The sequence below is a fragment of the Miscanthus floridulus genome, chromosome 3 (assembly GCF_019320115.1).
Source record: "Miscanthus floridulus cultivar M001 chromosome 3, ASM1932011v1, whole genome shotgun sequence".
NCBI classification, from domain to species: Eukaryota; Viridiplantae; Streptophyta; class Magnoliopsida; order Poales; family Poaceae; genus Miscanthus; species Miscanthus floridulus.
Genome location: NC_089582.1, coordinates 114,079,112 through 114,099,406, shown reverse-complemented (window position 1 = coordinate 114,099,406; position 20,295 = coordinate 114,079,112). Strand labels below are relative to the sequence as shown.

Below are 20,295 nucleotides of genomic sequence, written 5' to 3'. Positions count from 1 at the left end.
ATAAAAAAACTAATTACACAGCTCGTCTGGAAACTGCGAGACGAATTTATTAAGCCTAATTAATCCATCATTAGCGCATGTTAGTTACTGTAGCACTTATAGCTAATCATGGCCTAATTAGTCTTAAAATATTCGTCTCGCGATTTTCAACCAAACTGTGCAATTAGTTTTTTTTTTGTCTATATTTAATACTTCATGCATGTGCAGCAAGATTCGATGTGATAGTTTGGGGTGAAAATTTTTGGAACTAAACCAGGCCTGATTGCCATAATTGCAAATTCGAAAAGATCTGTTCTGCAGGCAGGGGCGAACACAGCGGGGGAGGGGGGGGGGGCGATCAAGCCCCCCTACCAATTTCGTAGCAGTGGAACCCCTGTGGAGCCCCCATGAATTTTTAGGCAAAATTCTATAGTGTAGAGGGGCTGAGACTTAAGATCGAACAGCAGTGTTGTTCAGCCCCTCCTGAAATATTTTCTAGGTCCGCCGCTGTCTGCAGGAAACACGAAAGAAGGCTTTCGGCTTTCTGCTTGCGCGTACCTCGCTGCTGAAGAAAGCACACTTGCCAACCCTGACTACAGAGCTGCTACTGCAAGTGCAAAATCTTTGCACATCAGCTTTTAAAGTTAAGCATGCGACTTATGGTTATCGTACGTTACACCCTGTTCGTTTGTCTTATAAGTCGTACTTTTTCAGCGAAGGAAATATATTTTTCTCTCACAACAAATCAGCGAACAATACTTTTCAGCCGGGCTTATCAACTATGCCGAGTATGATATACAACCATGACCATATATTGTGTGAGTTGGTAACTTGCATTCTGATGCGCGAATACTCAAGAGGGAGGACTGTATCGCGTATCCGACACAGCTTGGATACAAGTATCAATTAAGACGCCCAAACGGACGAACGCCTTCACTGCTCACTCCCGCACGCACCGCTTGCTACAGAAAAATTATCCCTCGCTTCCTCCTCTCCATTCTTATCCCTTCCGCGCTCGTGCCCTGTCCCACCCCGACGCGCGGCCATGGATGCCTCCTTGGCCGGTGGCGGCACCCTCACCCATCCTGCGTGCGCGCTTCCCCACCCTGGCATTCTCCTCCCCCACTCCGGTGGCTTCTTCATTCCCCCACACCGTCGACGCCCTTCCCCCACCCCGACGTCCTCACCAACTAGGAGCGTCCAACACCTGCGGATCCGGTGGCCCTCTCCTCTGCCCCGGCGAGATCCATGGAGCACGAGTGAGATTCATGGAGGTGGCGCAACGGTGTTGCAGGGGAGTGGGTGGCTCTCTCCCACCTCGGCGCCCGAAATCGATCGGCCCAACCTTCCCCTCTCCTATGTTGCATATGTATGTTTCAAGTGTTTCAGATGTATGTTGTAATTGTTTCATATGGATGTTGCAAAAGTAGATCGGGGATGTTGCACATGTTGCATATGCTGCAAGCGTATGTTTTGAGTGTTCCAGATATTTCAAATGTACGTTTCATCTATGTTTTCTGGACGCATGTTGCAAGTGTGTTTATCTAGATGTTGCATATGTTTCACACATACGTTTGCATATATTTTATTTGGATGTTACGTGTGGTTGCAATGGTTTTAAAGTGTTTTCAAGTCTTTTAGAAGCATGTTTCAAGTGTTTCAATTGCCATCAAACGTATGTTATAACTGTTGTATTTAAATATTTTAAAAGTAGATTAGGTGCGTCTAGATTTGTCCTTCTCCCAACGCTGACAGGGCATCCATACAACGCTTTAGTCGTGTGCTTCCGAACCGGAGGTGTCACGCGCCCTTCCTCTCTTTTCACTCGGGCGTAGCGTTGCCGGCGTCCGGGCGCAAGGGGCACGTCCCGAGTCCTCAAAGTTCAATTCTACCTGGACCATCACAGCGCATCTTGGCCCAAAACGCTTCCGCGCCGCGCTACGAATATGGCTATTCCCACGTCCACCAGCCCGGGCCCAGTTCGGCCATTACGCAAGGAACAGCGCCGGAGGGACATCCGCCGCCACTGCGCTCCCACACGCCGTCGGTCATGTCGCAGGGGTCGGAGGCGGGCACTGCTGGGGAGGGCGACGAGGAGCAGCGGCTGCGGGCTGCGCTGCGTCACCTGCAGGCGGAGGCGGGGGTGCTGGAGCGCCTGGTGTACAAGCACCGGAACCAGCACCGTGGCGCCGCCTATTTCCAGTACCTCCTCAAGGTGAGCCCCAGCCGCTTCTCTACACCTCCTCCTGATGAAACCTCCCATCCCGCTGCGCTGAGCGAGTGGCGAGTTTCTATGCGCGCAGGTGAGGAGGGACCTGAAGCTTCTGCTCGGGGCCGGCCTCGCGGAGGTCCTCAACGCCGTGTTCCCAGTTCTCGCATGCCGCAAGCCGGCCAACACGATCCTCGTCCCCACCAAGTCAGTCTGTTATTGTATTTACGCTTCTTACAGATTTCACTTGCTATCATCTGATTACTTGGCTTGTTCGGTTTTTCAGTTAAAGCTCTTTTTTCTTCTTCTGAATTCTGATATAGGCAGACTAAGAAGAAACCTGGTGCGAACTACAGCCATCATGAGAGGCTTTTGGGTGTTGCCCGCTTGTTATCCCAGGTGTGTTTTGTCTTTGTTGAGCTTTGATTCGATTGGAATCTTGACATATGTAGACTCGAAGTGAGATTTCATACTTTGCCCAACTTAATATCGTATAAAATCTGAGTCAAAATTTTCTCGGTCCCGTGCAGATGTCTGAACCTGTTATGAAGGCAGCAATGTATCCTTTTTCTTTTGCTTGTTATATCATGTTTCTGTTTGGTTTCTTAGGTCACAAATAGGACTAGTTGTGCTTGTGCACTTGCACTTGGCTTACTTTAATAAACTACAAATGTCTCGCCTTGATCATTTCATTATCACCATCATAAGAAAACAAATGTATATTTCTCTTGCAATTGAGAGACGTCCAAAGTTCCTTAACCTAAATTACAGTCAGATAACATTTTTGCTTGCTAGATCATTCTTCGTTGATCTTTGCACGGCTGTGTTCTCTTTGCTTGCGCGAGTAAGGGTCCTGATCCAACAGGTGAGGGTTATAATCTATAAGCATGGCTAATATTGTATCAAGAAAATTCGGTTTGAAATTGCTGACATGCGCTGTCCTAACAAGTAGTAAAGTTACTTTGGAATCACATGCTAGCTAATATTGTTATATTCTCTGTTTTCCCTACATAGCTTTTGCTGTAGACGCTGACGCTCTGGTATTTGTTTCACAGATGTTACTTGATGTTGTGTCAGTATACAATAAGGTCACCGATCTTACTGATAGGAAGCAGGCTGTTAAGATTAGCATCAGTGGAGTGCAGGTGTATTTTACTTCCACGCTAGCAATGATGTCATTTTGTATATCATGGAAAAGCTGTATTGCCTGCGACCATGTTTTCACTTTTCACACAAACTGATCTTGCTAGTAAATGTAATGATTTCGCTAAATAAATTTGCCTCTTTTTTATTTCTCTTATTCCCACAGGCTTTCAGAGAGTACTACCTCTCTATGAATGATGCATGCACAGTTCTGGAGTGTGTATGGGTAAAAGATAAATTTATTTTGCATGAAAAGGTTAAGGATATCTGTCAGGAAACCCAAGTTGAGGATCAGAAGTGCTGTGGCCCTGAATCTCCAATCCAGTATGAAACACTTGCACTGATTAGTGAAGGTTGAAATGCTTTATCTTCTATTCTTCGCGATAAATGCATGATGACCCATTGATCTTGAATTCTTTGTTGCCTTTGTCATAATTAGTTGACATGCTCATGAATCATGGCAATACTTGGTGCTTTGTTGCTGATTTTGATTGAAAAGAAAGCACCTTAGTAGTGTTATTGCATTGCTAAGAACATAGCTCAACTTAAATATTAAGATATTTTGAATTATTTTACTATAAAATTCCCATGGTTCCCAAGCTAGCTGCCAACTACCAAGGTGGGAGTCTGGTTTTTGAGGCTAGTTCATCAATCTTTGGAAGTATGTTACATTAGAGCGTATATTAAACAACACATGGTGGCATGATTTATGGTGATATGGCAGACGTGTGTTCTGATGCTAACCTCACATAGTCTACTTGAATGATAAGCTAACATGGTTCTGACTGAAATGCACCAGGTTTTGCATATTACAGATATATATGGAGCAACATTTGATTAGTTATTTATATAATTATTTGGTTTTAGAGTAAGTAGAACTAAAACAGAATACATGAGATGCGACTTTGGCAACACTGCACATGAGGAGGGAGAGGTGAGTTTGGAAGGTCAAGTGGTGCCTAAGAAAGATGCCTTCCGTTATCTAGGATCAATGGTGCAGAAGGATGGAGATATTGATGCAAACGTTTGCCATAGGATGAAAGCAGGGTTGATGAAGTGGCACCAAGCATCTGGCATTCTCTGTGATAAGAGAGTACCACAAAAGGCAAGTTTTACACAACGGCAATTAGACCCGCTATGTTGTATGGAGCAGAATGTTGGCCTACAAAAAGACGACATGTCCAACAACTGAATGTTGCTGAAATGCGTATGTTGCGCTGGATTTGTGGTCACACAAGAATGGACCGAGTTCGGAATGATGATATACGTGATCGTCTAGGGGTAGCACCAATTGAAGAAAAGCTTGTGCAACATCGGTTGAGGTGGTTTGGTCATGTCTAAAGGAGACCTTCAGAGACACCAGTGCATTATGGAGTCCTAAGTCAAGATATTAATGTGAGGAGAGGTAGAGGAAGACCGAAGCTGACATAGGAGAGGCAATAAAAAGAGATTTGAGAGGTTGAGATATACCTAGAGATCTTTGTTTGGATAGGAGTACTTGGAAAGCAGCTATTGACGTGCCAGAACCGTGACTAGAGGCTGATGTTAGGTTTCAACTCTAGCTTATCCCAACTTGCTTGGGACTAAGAGGCTTTGTTGTTGTTGTAACTTATAACTTGGTTAATTTGAAAGTCGGCTGTTGCTTTATGGAACAAAATAAAAGGTTTTCAGCAACAATTTTTTTTATTATGTAGAACATGACCAGTTCTATTTTTATGGTTCTATGGCCTTTAACTTCAAAAGCATTCTTTTTTATTCTATTGCCCTATTTTGTGACCAATTACAGATATGAAAAGGCTAGAAGGAACGAACTCGCCAGCCAGCCAGCCAGACGCTGCTCTAGCAGAGCAACCAGATAAAATGATCCATTGCAATGATGCTGGAGATTCTCAGAGGGGGAGGCAAGTAGAAAATGAAAGCCGTGCTTGTTCAGTTCCTGACACCCTTAGTACTCGCGAGCACCTGAAGCCCGAGACTAGGAAGAGAGTAGCATTTGTCGCAGTTGGAAATCCGAAAGTCACAGGTGCAGCCTCAGAAACAAAATCATCAGAGGTGAACAAGAAGCAAAGACTAAACATGATTTCTCCTTCCAACATACAGTCAGGACTGTACAACAAATTGCTGGATTGTGAGACTACATAGAATTCCATACTTTAATATGTTCGCTTGTCAAGGGAACAAGCAATAGGCAGGAAAGTGCGCTTGTGCGAATGCATCTCAAGACTGTTCTGAAGCTGTGTGCACTATCAGAAGTCCAGAAGTTGTGTGCACTATCAGAGATTTAAATTGTAAGCTGCAATATTGCTTTGTAGGGTTTGTATTCGGACATTGTCGCACCAATGTTCAGCAGCACACTTTTATAGTACAGAGTCTTGTTTGCATCAGCAGATTTCTTCCTTACAGATTTAATTATTCATTCATTCATTGTGTCAATTTGCGCTTGCTTATGTAGTTTAAATATTTCTCATGTCAATTTGGGACTATTGTTACAAAAGATTATGTCTTTGCAATTGTGCAACTGCTAATCAGCAATCAAGTATAAAAGCAATCACTTGTGTGACTGATCTCTGCAAAGAATTCTGGCAGTTCTAGTGACCTCAACAAAAGAGATCTTGGGCATGCATAAATGATACATATCCGGTATAGGGTATATAAATTAGTGGGTCAAGATTCAACAAGACCCGTTCAGCTCAAGATGGAACATTTCACGTACTATCAGGCTTCAGATCAATTAACCATGCTTCAGACAAGAAAAATAATTGTTGTGACCAACTGATGAAGGAAGATCTGGTTGTTGCTATCATGCTATGTACTTTACATGTTCTGCTACTACCCTTCAGGGCAAGCTTGGGAGCGTAACTTCATCAAAGGAGAGAAAGCTGACCCGTCCATTATCCACATGACAATATTTCAGAGGGATGCCTCTGAAATTATTTTCCACCGCTTCCAATTCAACCCTTGAGGGTGGTTTACCCCTGCATTAGATTGGAAAAACAATGCGTCAATGTCTTTCTTATGGGATTGTATGTCGAATGTCGAAGTTGTTATAGAAACATGTATCAACAGAGTATATGAGATCATTCTTGATTGCTATGATGCTGGTTTTATTCATAAGCTTATCTCTTAGCAGTTTATCTCTTACATGACACTGTTCTTTCCAGTTTATCCCTTGACTTACATGACACTGTTCTTTCCAGTTTATCTCTTAGCAGAAAATCTTAGACCCCAGTTCGGTTTCATCTATTTATTTCTTTTGGGGGGAAATGGTGAAAAATGGAAAGAAAATGTGATAAGTTGCAATTGACCAACACAAAGAGAATATGCAGGCAAGAAATGATGATTCATTATATAATTTGACAGCAACTTGGCAAGACAGAGTCCAATTAACTGAGAATCAATCAGGTTCAACTGAGTTATCAATTGAGTTCATTTAGCTAGCAGATGGGTGACCATTGCAAATAGATACATAAGCACAAGAAATCCATTTATATAGAGATGGATGCCAGCCACCCTTGGCCTCCATGAAACTCGGCCCATGTGTACCAGTGGGCACTCACATGTTCCAAAGAAGATATTATACTAACATTGTATATGCATTCATATTTACAGATTGATATTTCCACAATTAAAGAAAAGCCTGAAATGAAGATAGGCCCTGTTACCCTACACTAAAATACTGAAAGAAACACAGAAGATGAATTGAGGAAAAATGAAACTGCATTGAATCTATGAGCATAAAATTAACTGAGTCGATAAAGGCGTACTAATGTACTGTTACCTTAATAGACATAAGAGGAAACAAGGGGACCCTGGGGATGACTTTTTGAACTTGCTATTTGGTAGATAAACTTCAAAAGATGGAGATATCCCATCAATCTGCATTTTCTTGAGCAATTTGGTTATGTCATTTGAGACTCCGTCAACTCTATTTAAGCTCTGATCAGTCTCAAGTATATTCATTTGGGGAGCAATGGTGTCACAAGTACCACCATGCTTCATTGTCCAGGGAACACCAAACCTTCCAACAATATATCCAAGTGATTTCAAGTGCTTATAAGCCTGGAAGGTATCCCAGGAGCAACCATAATTTCCTCCAGCAAGCTTTTCATAGATGCCGTCAATTCCTATGGTTTCATCCTTATCATTGAGAAGAATCAAGGCACCTCTTTCAGCCAAGAACCTGCATGTTTTCATCAGACAATGAGCCTTCACTAGCAAACTCGAGTACTTGAAAATAAAGTCAACGGCAAGCAATTCATGCATAATACACGCAGTGCAGCATTTATGCTGGTCTGCTGGATGCACAGCACACCATGGCTATAGGGCCAGTACAATCAAATGCTGCACAGATACGACATTTCATCAAACAGTGGCGTACCCGATCTCCTCAATGTTGTAGTACAGCTTGCCGGCTCGAGTGACACCGGTGGTCAGCCACAGGTTGCCCCTGCTCTCCACCACCTCCGCAGCGCCGGTTTCCTCCACCCACCGCGCGCACGACGCCATATTCCTGTGCCCAGATCCGCAGAACCCAGCGAGGTCACAATCCCATGACGAGCCAACACAGACGGAAAAAGGCAGAGCATCTGCTTGCAAAACGAAGCACGCACCTGAACTGGACCCTTGAGGAGGCGGACGGCGCAGCGTCGAGGAAGGGGTTGAGGTGCTGCTCCTCGCCATCATCGATTCCAACGGCGTGGGCGGCGCCACCCGCCGGAGCACGGCTCCTTCGCCGTCGGTCACGCGCGGAGGCCGCGGCCGCCGCCATGATTATTTCTTACTTTTATTACCTCCACAGTTCTTTTGGAAAAATTTCCCACTTTGAACTTGAACACTTCAGCTCCAGACGACGTGGCGGCGGATCTGCAGGAGTTGAGCTCGTGGCTAGGGTTGTTTCGCTGATGGGCTTGGGCTGGTCCGCCTCGTGGACTCGCCTGAAGTGGGCTTTGCTTTGCTCGGCTACCCCACTTGCCAGGGACGCTAATAATCACATAAGTCACCGGAGAGTGGACCCAATAGAAAGGAAGCAGCGCTCCCTTCTTACCCCTCAAGTTTGGTCGCGGTTTCGGGTTCCCCCCCTCCCCTCTTCGAACGAACGAACTCCGTTCGATCGAACTCGGGGTCCGATTCGGCAGGTACGTGCGGATTTCTCGTCCCTCCCGATGCTTACGGTCTGTATTTGATCCGGGCCGCGTGGGTTGGCTACCGGTGTTGATTTGGCGAGGCAACCACGGGGGAGGGAGGGGTTTCTGATTAATTTCGATCGCCGCGCCGCGCCGCCGATTCCCCCGGTCCTTAGGTCGATTTTTCTCATTTCTAGCAACGCCTCCCCACCGTTGATCGTTGTTGATTCGGTAAATCTTTGCTGGGAACCGTGATTTCGAGCTGTTAGTGTTGTTCGTCAAATTTTCCCCCCCATCATCCCGCGTAGAACTCCACAGTTTTGCGATTTTACCATTGCTGCGGTTTCAATCTTCGTTATTACTTCCTTAGTGATTAGGCTGTTAGGGTTGGATGAGTGTCTAGGTTTTGCTTTTGAGGGAACAGTGTCTAGGTTTTGTTCTTATCGTGAAGTAAAAAGCTGTAGAGCAGTAGACTAGCAGATAAGGAACTAAACCATGTGCCCATGAATTTCAGGTTCATTGTGAAGTTGAGGTGAGTATAGGCACCAAAGAGAGCATGAGCACTGTCAGTGGTACAAGGCGTGCACCAAGGAGGCAGTCGCAAGATGGGTCTGCTGATAAAGTATTGGTGATCATCTAAGCAAGCTCCCGGGTGGTGGGGGTCCGTTGTGGACCACTGACCCCTGTTCCTGGCTCCCGAAACTCACCCATTGACGTGGAGGCCATCGAAGATGAAGTTCAGGCAGTATTGCCCTCGCGAGTGCCCCCGCCAGTATAATTCTCTCATTATCTTGAATGTAAACAAGTACTGCACTTTTCCATAGTGTTGTTTGTTCTGCTAGTGTCATGCCATTGGGTCTGTTGGTGATTTTTAAGGAGCAGCCTTTTAACAGGACTTCTCCAACTCTTTACTATCGCAGTTATTCCTGTTAAATAAGGATTTTTGTGAATGATAGTTGTGCTAATATGGTGCACCATCAGCTAGCACTTACATCAAAGCATATTGTATTCTGCAGAGGAGGAACAGGAGAACCAGGAGGGAACCTATAACAGTGGTTGACTTGGAGGTTGAAGCTAGCCGGGAAGGTTAGTGTACTGTCTTCGTATCATTGTGCTTGTAGAATTGGTGTGGCCTTTGTAATGGTATTTGTTCATCAATGCAATATCAAATCACAATTAAATTCTTCAAAAGTTGTATATTCAACAACACAGACAATTTGGGTTAGTGCTTGCAATGTGCCTATGACTATATCTCAGATTACTCCATATTAGGACACAAGCTACTGCGGTAGTGGTGACACATCTCTAGGCTGTGCTGGAAGTTATGCTCATATTTCTAATTTTCTAATTTCTTAATTGACTGGCTTCTATGATATTGCATGCTGCCTACATGGAAAATGTTTGTCAACACATATCTTATTTCCTAGCTTCCTCTGTGATTTAAGACTCCTATCTGTTACCATGCATTCAGTCATATGTGTTTTGTGATGATGATGCATCTGTATCTTGTCCACAGGGAACAAACGCCAGAGGGTTGTACCAGTAGGACATCACCTCTCTCCAGATTGGGGAGCAGGGTCCAGCTTGCAGGTATTTATTTTATAGTAGTCTTGATTGAAGGGAATAACTTTTTCAACTTCAAAGCTAGGTTGATAGAAGACCTATCTGTGTACTTTCAGCTATTTAATGTGCATAAGGTTTCCTGTTAATGCTCAATCCTAACTTACACGTTCAACATTCCCATATAATGTTATTTATGTAACTTTGTCCTTTCAGTGGCTTGTTTTAAATTCATATTTTCCTTGGCCAACCAAGTCTTGGAACACATACTTACATATTATTATGGTGTGATATGGGTCTGTTCACGTTCTTGCTAGCTGCCAACCTTTAATATCTATGAATATCCAAATTCTGTCGTTGTAAACTTCTAGCATCATGTTATGTTCTGTAATGTAGGTGATATTAACTCACTGGCTTGCTATTTAGTATTTTGGAGTACATTTCGAAAATTTCAGTAAAAAGGCTGCCCTGTGTTTGATGCTTGCCCCAATTGCTTTTACATTGCTCTTCGCATTGAACTCTAACTACGAGTTTCTATTCTATAGTCAAATGCCGTACAAACCGGCAAAGAGCCTGCCAAGGAGGTTCCCAAGGAACCATTTTTTACCTGCCCAATATGTTGGAATAAGATGGAGGAGCCTTCCACAACGACTTGTGGCCATGTCTTCTGCGACACGTGCATCAAGCAGGCCATCAAGATTCAGAAGAAATGCCCTACTTGCAGGAAGGGGCTGAAAATGAATAGCGCTCATCGTATTTACCTTCCGAAGGCTTCTAGTTAAGGTGAGCTGCTTTACATATCTGATGGCTTGTAGTAAACTGTTGGGGCAATTAGCTTAACCTCTTTGTTATCCGATACAGGTCGATTGGCTTTGTCAAAGAAACTTCTGGTAACATAAGGCTGTGCAATGTACAGTTAGGATCAGAAGTTCTTAGGGTGAACAGCGGATAGATGTTTCATCCTAGTCTGTATCATTTAACTGCATCACCAAGAGCTCATCATGAAAACTTCCTGACTAGGGAAGTGGATATCAGCCTCAGTTTTACTCGCCTCTTATTGAATCCATGGTTCCAGAATGTTATTGTGTTGTTGTATATTTTAGGTTATTGCGCTAGTGGATTAGTGTAACTGGGATTTGCTTCATTCTAAAATGGTAATAGCCAGTTGAAATATTTTGCATTTTGGATGCTTTTGTTTGGTATTGTATACTCGTACTATTTCTGACCTCCTTCTCTGGCATCTAGAAAGATTTTTGGCTGAGGTGTAGAGCTAGTGTGACCTCCTATCTGATGGTTTGTAAGTCTTTTGTCTGCTACTTCTGTCACTATGTGCTCCCCGCGTGCACACCGCCGGTGCTGGCGATGCAGATTTTGACAGCCAAAGCCTGAAGATAACACAAAGTAGCACCTTTCGTATGAATGGATAACCCTGGAACAAATACTACTTGAAATTCACTCCAGCGGCATACACAAACAATTCCATTGGGGTTCTGCAAGGGACTCTTGCATCGAATTTGTCAACAAGTAGTTCAACACGTCACAAGCGACAGTGCAGGCTGAGTACACACATGGTGGAAGTGTGATGTAGCTTACTACTAGTTTACACTCTAAGAAAGCTTGAATAGACGGCAAATCTGAGTTAAGCCTTCGCCGGCAACTTGTTCATCACGGGGCTAATCTTATCCTCAGGGATGCCCCTTTGAGGATCAATCTTGTAGGTGTCATAGAAGTCTAATATTTCCATAGAGATATTCTTAACCTGGGAATTGCAAGTCACAAAGTTGGGTGAAGAAAACAATACAGAATAAATAGCTGGGAAATCAACATTAGAACTGCTTACTATGTTCATGTCAACACGGAGCTCTTCAAACCATGCTGTGGTGTCCTTTTCTTTCAGAACACTTGCTATGTATATGCAGGCCATTGCAATCATGTAGGGAGGGTATATGAGGATAAGATCCAAGAGAGAGAGAGAGAGAGAGAGAGAGAGAGAGAGAGAGAGATGTAACAACAACAACCAACAGGTCTAGCTGAAGACTGAGCATACAATATCACCCATAATTAGATACTCATCCTAAAACTAACGCTAACAATTCTAGGTCAATCAATTTATGTTGTTGTGCCTAACCGTATCACACAAACGTTTGGCACAGGGCCAGCTCCGGCTCCTGCCGTGAAGCCATGCCAAACGGTGGGTGCCGAAATGGCTCTGGCGAAGAAGCCCAGAGGAGCCACAGCCACAAAAATGTGGCTCCCGACTCCTCACAAACTACCACTGGAGCCGTAAAAACAAAACAAAACAACGACAACAACACTAGAGCTGCTTTTGCCATATGTTTTCTAAAACGACTTCAGTTCCACTAGAGAAGCAGCTCCACAAGAGGAGTCAGAGTCAAAGCCCTTTTAGGAGGAACCGGAGCCCTGCCAAATTGGGCCAAATTCAGAGGGAAGAGAAAGGAGACTCTGAAGAGCAATAAGTATTTGCTCCGAAGGGTATTTCATACCAAATGCAAAATACTTAGGCCCTCTTTGGTGCAGCTCCGGGCGGCTCCAGCTCCCTCCGCTACGACACTGTTCACGCCATGTGCGGACACTATTCATCAGAGCCGGTTTTCTCTCTCTTTATTTCCTCTCTCACAGAGCTGTTCTGAGGGGGAGAAGCTCGTTTTTGGGCTCCTCCGGCTCCGGCTACCGCGTCGCTACTCTGTAGCAGTACTGCAGCACGGAGCCGGAGAAGCTCGAAATCGTGGCTCCACCGGCTCCTCCTCTTCTCAGTTCATTTTTTGCCTCGAAATCTAAAACGGCTCCGTGCTACAGTGCTGCTACAATGATTTCACGGAGGAGCCGGAGCCCCTGGGAGCTATGCCAAACACAGCCTTAGTCTTACTTAAACTATTGATGTCAATAAACCCTGCAAGGAATGAGGGTAGCTAGACTTGTTTACTCATGTGACAATGTTTCGAAAGTCCAAGTTTGGGCCAACAAAAACATCCAAGAGCCTAGGCTTCAGTTTCAATAGCATAAAATGCTTCATGTAGCTTTCACAGAAATAGCAAGACACTGAAACTCAAAACACAGAGGGCTGAAAGTCCTAAGCAGAATAAAAGTTCCTTTTCCCCTTAACTGTTGACACTGAATCATGCTGTAGATAAAAGCAGTGCTTACCAGGCAAATTGTGTCAGATCTGTTATGCCAGCATCCTGCAATAACCTGCAGATAGGGCATGTATCAACTCGGAGTTCCACTAGAACAAATAACCGAAAGCTCGGGAGATATGAGAAAGGTATGTTCCACAAAAAACACCAGCGATTACACAGGAAACAGATTCTTACTGTAAGAGAGGACGATATGGATGGAAAACAACCAAATAATAGTCAAGAGCTTCCAGGAGCTTCATTTCCATTTCAAGAATATCCTTAATTTCAAACCGATACTTGTCATCGGAACCTGCACTTTGAAGAGAGGCTGCAGTTTTTCCATGTAAATATGGCAATTAATAAATATGGTTATAAGACATACCACACATCTTTTTTATGTAAAAGACAAGAAGCCGGGCTTGTACTGTGCTCTCCTCCACCTTAGATGCCAAATACAAACAGGTAGGTGCAATCAAACGAGGATCATAGTCTGACATGCTCTTCCTGGGAACAAATTTCGTGTTAGAACAAAATTCTCACTACGAAATATACCCATCCAAACAATTCAAGGCCCCACTAGAAAAGATAATTCAATGTTTTTCAGGAGAATATATAGAAACAAGTGATAAAATATGGATATATTTAGCCCAGCTAATGATGGCAGAAGATTAGGTATCAGACATGGTTTTCATATTTCAAGTTAAACAGTTTTAAGAGGTGAGCACAACCATACTAGAGGACAGTTGAAAAAAATTAGGAAACAATTCTACAAATCTTGTAATAACACTATGTTTAAGGTCACCAGTTGAATTTAGAAGTGATAATTCTACAATGCATACGAACACAGATGCACATGCAGTGTATCCTCCTTACATAGAGAAACATACCTTGTATACACACGCCTGAAGTAAGTGACTGCTGTAGCTATAACCCTGAAATAACAACAGTTTAAGGTCACAAAGATCGCGTCTTGGCAGACAAGCTAAAGACGGGATATAACATGCATGTTTATATGAAAACTTCATTCGCTGAGACTTGAGATGCACTCAATATTACTTTTTACAGTAATCCCTGTAAGTACTGTTGCACTCATATGGTTGATGAGCATACGGTAGTAACATAAGAATTATATTTGAGAAGCTCATCTTTCTCTTAATGATGCCAGAGTTTGATTATTGCAGCTGGAGTAGGAACATCAGGGACAAAATGATGGGGGAGGAACAAACACTAAGGTGGCGTTTGGATGCACCATGGGTTTGTTGGACTGGGAGTGGGATATAAAAAGGTGGGTTTTGAGAAGGATAGTATCCCGTCCTTTTCCAAGGTTCTGCACTGGGTTTTTGGATTGGGGAAAATCTTTAATAATAAAGATGCTCCTCATTAATCAGAAAGAAAATTCAAGTTTAAGTATGACCACAGCAAAACAAATCTCGTTCGAAAATCTGAAGATTCTCTTCATGACATCTCTGAAGCTTTCTTCAACCTGGTACTGCAGAGAATTGCCCCAAAGAAGAAGAATACAGAAAAGAAGTGACAAAACAAGTAAACCTAGATCCAACCGAAGTTGCATCCCCAGTAATTAAACATCTGAATGTGCTGATTTTCAGTTAATAAACCAACAACCTATATGATGTGTTTTTTTAATTCTTTTAGCATCTATATAAGTTACAAGATGTAGAAGGAAAAATGCCAAGTGCAAAATATAGTAAGAAATCAAGATGACAAACAAGTTTCTTTTATCAGTACAAAAGAAGCAAATAAATCAGGTTATGCAAACAAGGCCTAACCTTTGCCTGACTTTAACCTGCTGTGCTAGCCTCCAGATATCTGAAATCATCAAATGCTTGTATTGGTAAGGCATCCAAGAAGACACAAGGTTTTGTAATGCAAAATGGACATCAATCAACTCTATGTGAATATGAGAGATACTATAACTGATGTAAATGTATGGAAATGAACTATGTGATTGGTTTCCTTAAAACCATGGAGTCTCATTTAGCGATAAACTAATATTATGAATTAAGATTGCGCCGAATTTTTAAAAGCAAGGATTGCAAAATTTCCCATCACCAAAATGGTATAACATAAACAAGGACATGAACTTGTTTGTTTGAAATCAGTAGAGTAAAAACAAGGAGCAAACCATCGTATTTTCTCTCTTTCTCAACTGAAATGGCAGGCAGGCGTTTGACCTTAGCGTCACATAAAATTGCATGATACAAAGGCACATAGCACAGGACGCCCATGGGTATAACTACATATACACCAAGTTATTTGTCACAGTCGCGGAAAACTGGCAATCGTTTGAACAGTAGATCAGTCTACATTTGATACGCCTAAGGCCATAAAAGATTAGCAGTTCTAACATCTTACAGCGCACCGGTGCACATGCACGCAGCCTGTACTGTACCTCGAGACAGGTAGAAGGACGTACGGCGTCGGTTTGTACGTCGTCCTTGGCTGGCTCGAAATAATTCAGCCCGACGGCGACGACCTGACACGTACATACTGTATCGCGCAAGAACGCGACCAGAATTAAGAGATGGGGATGGATTGGAACGATCGCACCACAGAAACGCCTGCAGTCACAGCTGCATCGATCCAGCTTGACGTCTCAACCACCGTGGCTGTTGCATGCATGGCATGGCTCCACCTCGACGCTGCAGCACGGCCTCCTCGCTTGTAATGTAACTGAAGCAGCAGCTAGATAGCTCCCCTTATCCAGTTTCCGATACCTGGATCGACCGACGGGTAGGGGGTAGATCGGCGACAATGAAAGGCGGCGCGTCCAAAAGGAAAAAAAAAGATCCAAGGGGCGAGAGCGAGCGCGAGACCGACAACGCCACTTGCCTGCGTGATCATTGTGCATCGTCGGTCTCATTCGTCAATAATCGTCAGATCGATATGCATGCTTGATGTACGGTGCTGCATGCGCGCTGCTGTGAACCTGTGACTGATCAACCAATCTCAAATAATCTGACTACGTCGGTCCAGCGCTACTAGCTAGATCCAGGATAATGTCAGTATTTCAAATTCCTACTTTGGCTTCATTCACTGGTTGGTGCCAAGTTAGCTATAATAATGCTTAGGAGTGGACGTCCGTTCGTCTGAACGCCACTTTCTGGGCTTGCGCGGCCCAACAGGCCTGCTTCTTTGCGTCTCTCCGTCTCTCTCTTAAAATATCTCCCACTCCTTTGATCGCCCACCGCGTGCACTCCTGCTCGTCTACTACCGTCTTCCTCGCCGTGCACCCCATCTCGCGCCGTGCGGCTCCTCCATCCAGCGTCGCGCTCCCATCCCATGCCGCGCCCCCTCCAGCTTGCTACGCACCGTGCCCCCCATGCACGCTGGGGTGCTGCTGGGGTACTGCTGAGGTGCTGCCACCGCCGTTCCCCACCAGAAGGTCATGGCCATTGTCGCCGCCGTGGCCGCCGTGATGCATGACCTCAGCAAGGAGATGTTACGATGAAAGCGCATGTTGCAAATATGTTTCAAGTGTTTCAGCTGTTTCAGATATATATTGCAATTATCTCATATGGATGTTGTTAAAGTAGATTGGCCGGGATGTTGCAAGTGTTTCAGAGGTGTTGTTCAAAATATTTCATCTGTTCCAGACGTATGTTGCAATCGTTCCGATCTGGATGTTGCATATGTTTTCACACATATGTTGCAACAATATGTTCCAAATGTTTTAACTATTTCAGTCTTATGTTGTGGTAAGTGTTTTCATGTTGTAAGTTGTAAGTGTTTTTATCTGATGTTGCATATGTTTCATACACATGTTGCAAGTGTATGTTATAGATGTTTCATCCGTTTCATACGGATGTTGCATTCAAGTGTTTTTCATGTTGCACATGTTTTATGTTGTTCGGAGAGTCAAGGGGGCGCGAGGAGTGATGGTGGCACGGCACGGGGCGCACGCTGGGTAATGATGGGGCGCGGCGAGTGGCGGCGGGAGGGGGGGGGGGGGGGGGGGGGGGGGGCGACGGACGGGGTGCGCGGCACGCCGGTGTACTGTAGACGGGGCGTGCTAGGGGCGCCGGTCGGTACGTGACGGGGGTAGGGTGCGTGTGCGGGATAGGGCGAACGACCTCAAATGGAGGCGGACAGGGAGGGTTGCGCGTATGAGGCGAGTCGTGTGGACGCGTGGGCACTGCGACAGGATAGGTTCGTGTGCGAGACGAAAATAAAATCAGCGCACGGGATAGGCTACACGACGCGCCATCCTACCGGACGTCCGAGCGCTAGTCGCTCTACAGCTCTGCTCCTCCCAGGGCCGTCCCGGGGGGCGTGCAGCCTGAGCGACAGTGCAGTGCCTCTAATTCTGATAGGCCCCGAAGTATGTAGTACCATTACCTATATAGCTAAGCACAGCAGCAGCAGGGCGTATTTGTTTGATCCGTTCGTTGGCATGGCCAATTAGCCCGATAGAAAATGATTTCCCGGCCAGCCGCACGGACGTTTTGTCTCCCTAATTCAAATTTGATTAAGTTTATATAAAATAATATTAACATTTATATCTCTAAATAGATTTATTATGAAAATATATTCTATAACTGATCTAATGATATTTATTTTGTTTAATGAGTGTTAGTATTTTTTTATATAATTTTAGTTAAAGTTTGAATTGTTTGACTCCTCGGGACATGTGAAATGCATTCTTTTGTGGACAGAGGGAGTATCTTATTGCAACGTAATATATTATTTCATACATCTTATTTTAATCCTATTTTTTCAAGTTAATAGGCCTCATTTTTTTAGTTTCGTACGATGCCTCGGATTTGCCCTGCTCCTCCTTCAGGTGAAAATAGTAATAACAATGCTTGGCGTCGGCGTGGATCACTCGGTTTTTACCTTTCTGTCTTGGGAGTGCCGAGCGCAGTTTACTGCAATCATTTTTGTAGTAGCATCAAGCATTCAAGCAGGCACCCGATCGACGGTGATGCTTCCTCAGGTATTCGGCATTTGGTTAATTCAAGATTAAACCGACCGGGGGTACCCATTGAAGAGAGGAGGGAATATATATACTCCGTATATTTTTATTATTTAGGGTCCCTACTCCCTACCCTTCGAAAGGTCAAGAATCCGGGCCGGCCGGCTGAAAGTTAAGGGCAGTCAGCAGTGTCAGTGATTGGATTGGAAGAGACAGATGCTGCGACTGGATTTGATTTGACATGCGCTGACTGGGTCTTGCTGCGATAAGCGACAAGGGAACGCCGGCAAACAGTGCCATACTGCCAGCCCGCGTATAGTATAGTGTACATTGGTTACAAACTTTTAAGGCTTCCACATATATTTTGTCGTATTGCTTCAAAAATTGGTGCGTCTGATGATTAAAATAAAAATATAGTCTACATTTCTACCCCACGCATTATCATTGATGAGCGTTACTTAGTATAAGGACATCATTTAAAACAAGACGATACCAGAAACCTTGTATTTTTCTTTCCTGGGTATATAATTGAATTCCCGTTATGTAACTCGGAACTCCATTTATATAAACACTGGGAGCTAACCTTCCCTCTTGTTTCAAAAGAGCTTTACTAGGTATATAAATGAGTTTTCGTTACGTAACCTTAAACTCTATTTATATAAACACTACAAATAAAGTTCCGGGTTACGTAACGGAACTCATTTATATACCCAGAGGAAGCCCTCTGGCAGGATGACACGGATCAGAGTCAGGAACGAACGACCACAGCAGCAGCAACCAATTAGTTATGTTTCTGCGCGTGGGAGTAAAGCTTTTTACAAAAATTGATTGATCGACGCGTGCAAACCCATCCAAAATAGGATTCTCTCGGAGTACAAACTACATGCACGTCGCATTGAGCAGCAGGGAATGTGTGGTGTATACTACTGCGGTGATCGGTGAAGAAGCTGTCTGCCCCAAGGCCGGCCGGTGTACGTGTACGTATGGCAGCCTGCTGGCAGGCATATCATTGCCGGTGCCGAGTACGCGCCTTTCTCGTGAATCTCTTGGTAGTTGATACATGGTGCCACTGCCACACAAGTCCCTTGTACTAGTACCAGTAGCTACTAGCGCATAAATTCTGGGTGCAATAGCACAATCATGGTGCGTTTTGAAAAGGATCCGTCGTCGGATGGTTACGATCATGTAATTTAGTTTACGCCGATGCTTATGCCAGCCATAGAATTGTATTTTTCTCTCACAATATTTTAACATAAACACTTGCGATTGCTGTGTTTCGTTTAGCGATAAAATAGTAAATCTTGTTCCATCTTGCTTAATTTTGACATGTTTTGACTACTCGTGTACCTGCTGTAGCATCACTTTTCTTCCTGGAAAGGCAGGCGTTAGGGCTGTGTTTGGAGTGTGGCAACAGAAATGAGCTGTAATAAGTAAAAGAGAGAATTCCGTATTTGGCACCGAAACAAATCACTCTTCCGTATTTAGTACTAAAATTTTTGAACTTTCTTATCTAGCACTAACTTAAAATTTTCTTCCCTAAATAGTATTGCCGTCCATTTTCACCGCCCATCCATTAATTGGCCATTTTGACAGTGTCAGATTTTTCTCCTTGTGTCCATCGTACCCCTCCCTCTATCTCTCACTCGTGCATCTGGCTGGACCGAGCCCCCGACTCCCCTCGACTCTTCCCCACGACTTCTGTTCGGAAAAAAACTAACCCTAGGAGGAGACGACGATGGAGCAGAGGATTCTGCGGCCAGCGGCGCCCATCGCGAGGTACGCACGGCAGGGGCGGCCTCGCCCGGCGGAGGCAGGCCACGGCGCAGTCTCGCAGGCCAGAGCCACCCCACGGCGTCACGGCTGCGGCGCGGCCTCTCCGGCCACCCAGCGGCGCGGCAGCCTTGCTACCCACTGGCGTATAGGTGACGGGGCCCCCTCCACAAGCCACGGTTCGTCGAGCAGAGCACGGGGCCCCGCCTCCCCCGAACGCGGTCCATAGCGCAGAGGCCTCGCGGCGGCCTCCCCCGGCCGTGGTCCATCACGCTCCGGCTGTGGAGCCAGGGCAGCCTCGCCCAGTGGAGCGCCGGGCTCGTCCAGTGGCGCACCAGAAGCTGCACAACATCAACAAGAAGATGAAGGGTGAGTTCATCTTGTGCTCTTAATCTCCGGTACAATCTGGTAGGGAACATGAGGTGACGGAGAATGAGATGA

General features: G+C 44.7%; 4 protein-coding genes across 6 annotated transcripts; 2 read left to right on the top strand and 2 right to left on the bottom strand.

Annotated features, from left to right (window-relative positions):
- Positions 1-1,901: 1,901 nt before the first annotated feature.
- LOC136542124 (uncharacterized) lies at positions 1,902-5,715 on the top strand. Its single transcript, XM_066534416.1, has 8 exons — positions 1,902-2,194; positions 2,283-2,395; positions 2,512-2,587; positions 2,719-2,747; positions 2,960-3,053; positions 3,244-3,333; positions 3,498-3,684; positions 5,118-5,715. Exons 1-8 carry the CDS (start codon positions 2,030-2,032, stop codon positions 5,471-5,473), a joined length of 1,110 nt encoding a protein of 369 aa, XP_066390513.1. The 5' UTR covers positions 1,902-2,029; the 3' UTR covers positions 5,474-5,715.
- Positions 5,716-6,041: 326 nt separating this feature from the next.
- Positions 6,042-8,224, bottom strand: LOC136542125 (tRNA-splicing endonuclease subunit SEN54-like). The gene is made up of 4 exons (XM_066534417.1): positions 7,942-8,224; positions 7,710-7,841; positions 7,110-7,511; positions 6,042-6,306 (listed from the first exon to the last, which is right to left on the bottom strand). Exons 1-4 carry the CDS (start codon positions 8,097-8,099, stop codon positions 6,168-6,170), a joined length of 831 nt encoding a protein of 276 aa, XP_066390514.1. The 5' UTR covers positions 8,100-8,224; the 3' UTR covers positions 6,042-6,167.
- Positions 8,225-8,232: 8 nt separating this feature from the next.
- LOC136542126 (uncharacterized) lies at positions 8,233-11,197 on the top strand. Of its 3 annotated transcripts, XM_066534419.1 has the most exons (6): positions 8,325-8,466; positions 8,969-9,251; positions 9,471-9,540; positions 9,971-10,044; positions 10,560-10,797; positions 10,876-11,197. In XM_066534419.1, exons 2-5 carry the CDS (start codon positions 9,186-9,188, stop codon positions 10,794-10,796), a joined length of 447 nt encoding a protein of 148 aa, XP_066390516.1. In that variant the 5' UTR covers positions 8,325-8,466; positions 8,969-9,185; the 3' UTR covers position 10,797; positions 10,876-11,197. The 3 variants fall into 3 exon arrangements, with proteins under 3 accessions (XP_066390515.1, XP_066390516.1, XP_066390517.1); XM_066534418.1 differs by lacking the exon at positions 8,969-9,251 and having other exon boundaries at positions 8,233-8,466; XM_066534420.1 differs by having other exon boundaries at positions 8,377-9,251.
- Positions 11,198-11,347: 150 nt separating this feature from the next.
- On the bottom strand, positions 11,348-14,220 carry LOC136542127 (cyclin-C1-1-like). Its single transcript, XM_066534423.1, has 7 exons — positions 14,208-14,220; positions 14,039-14,083; positions 13,534-13,655; positions 13,347-13,461; positions 13,179-13,224; positions 11,855-12,001; positions 11,348-11,773 (listed from the first exon to the last, which is right to left on the bottom strand). The coding sequence occupies exons 3-7, from the start codon at positions 13,646-13,648 to the stop codon at positions 11,654-11,656; spliced, it is 543 nt and encodes a 180-aa protein (XP_066390520.1). The 5' UTR covers positions 13,649-13,655; positions 14,039-14,083; positions 14,208-14,220; the 3' UTR covers positions 11,348-11,653.
- Positions 14,221-20,295: the final 6,075 nt, after the last annotated feature.

Excerpts from the sequence above, each read along its gene's own strand:
- LOC136542124 (XM_066534416.1), top strand. The coding sequence starts at position 2,030 with ATGTCGCAGGGGTCGGAGGCGGGCACTGCTGGGGAGGGCGACGAGGAG. Across the intron at positions 2,195-2,282 it reads ATTTCCAGTACCTCCTCAAG|GTGAGGAGGGACCTGAAGCT; the intron begins GTGAGCCCCAGC and ends CTATGCGCGCAG. Across the intron at positions 3,685-5,117 it reads ACTTGCACTGATTAGTGAAG|ATATGAAAAGGCTAGAAGGA; the intron begins GTTGAAATGCTT and ends GACCAATTACAG.
- LOC136542125 (XM_066534417.1), bottom strand. The coding sequence starts at position 8,099 with ATGGCGGCGGCCGCGGCCTCCGCGCGTGACCGACGGCGAAGGAGCCGT. Across the intron at positions 7,512-7,709 it reads TACAACATTGAGGAGATCGG|GTTCTTGGCTGAAAGAGGTG; the intron begins GTACGCCACTGT and ends GAAAACATGCAG. Across the intron at positions 6,307-7,109 it reads TTCCTCTTATGTCTATTAAG|GGGTAAACCACCCTCAAGGG; the intron begins GTAACAGTACAT and ends AATCTAATGCAG.
- LOC136542126 (XM_066534418.1), top strand. The coding sequence starts at position 8,233 with ATGGGCTTGGGCTGGTCCGCCTCGTGGACTCGCCTGAAGTGGGCTTTG. Across the intron at positions 8,467-9,470 it reads CTCGGGGTCCGATTCGGCAG|AGGAGGAACAGGAGAACCAG; the intron begins GTACGTGCGGAT and ends TGTATTCTGCAG. Across the intron at positions 9,541-9,970 it reads GGTTGAAGCTAGCCGGGAAG|GGAACAAACGCCAGAGGGTT; the intron begins GTTAGTGTACTG and ends TCTTGTCCACAG.
- LOC136542127 (XM_066534423.1), bottom strand. The coding sequence starts at position 13,648 with ATGTCAGACTATGATCCTCGTTTGATTGCACCTACCTGTTTGTATTTG. Across the intron at positions 13,462-13,533 it reads TTACATAAAAAAGATGTGTG|GTTCCGATGACAAGTATCGG; the intron begins GTATGTCTTATA and ends TTCAAAGTGCAG. Across the intron at positions 12,002-13,178 it reads ATCTGACACAATTTGCCTGG|TCTCTCTCTCTCTCTCTCTC; the intron begins TAAGCACTGCTT and ends TCTCTCTCTCTC.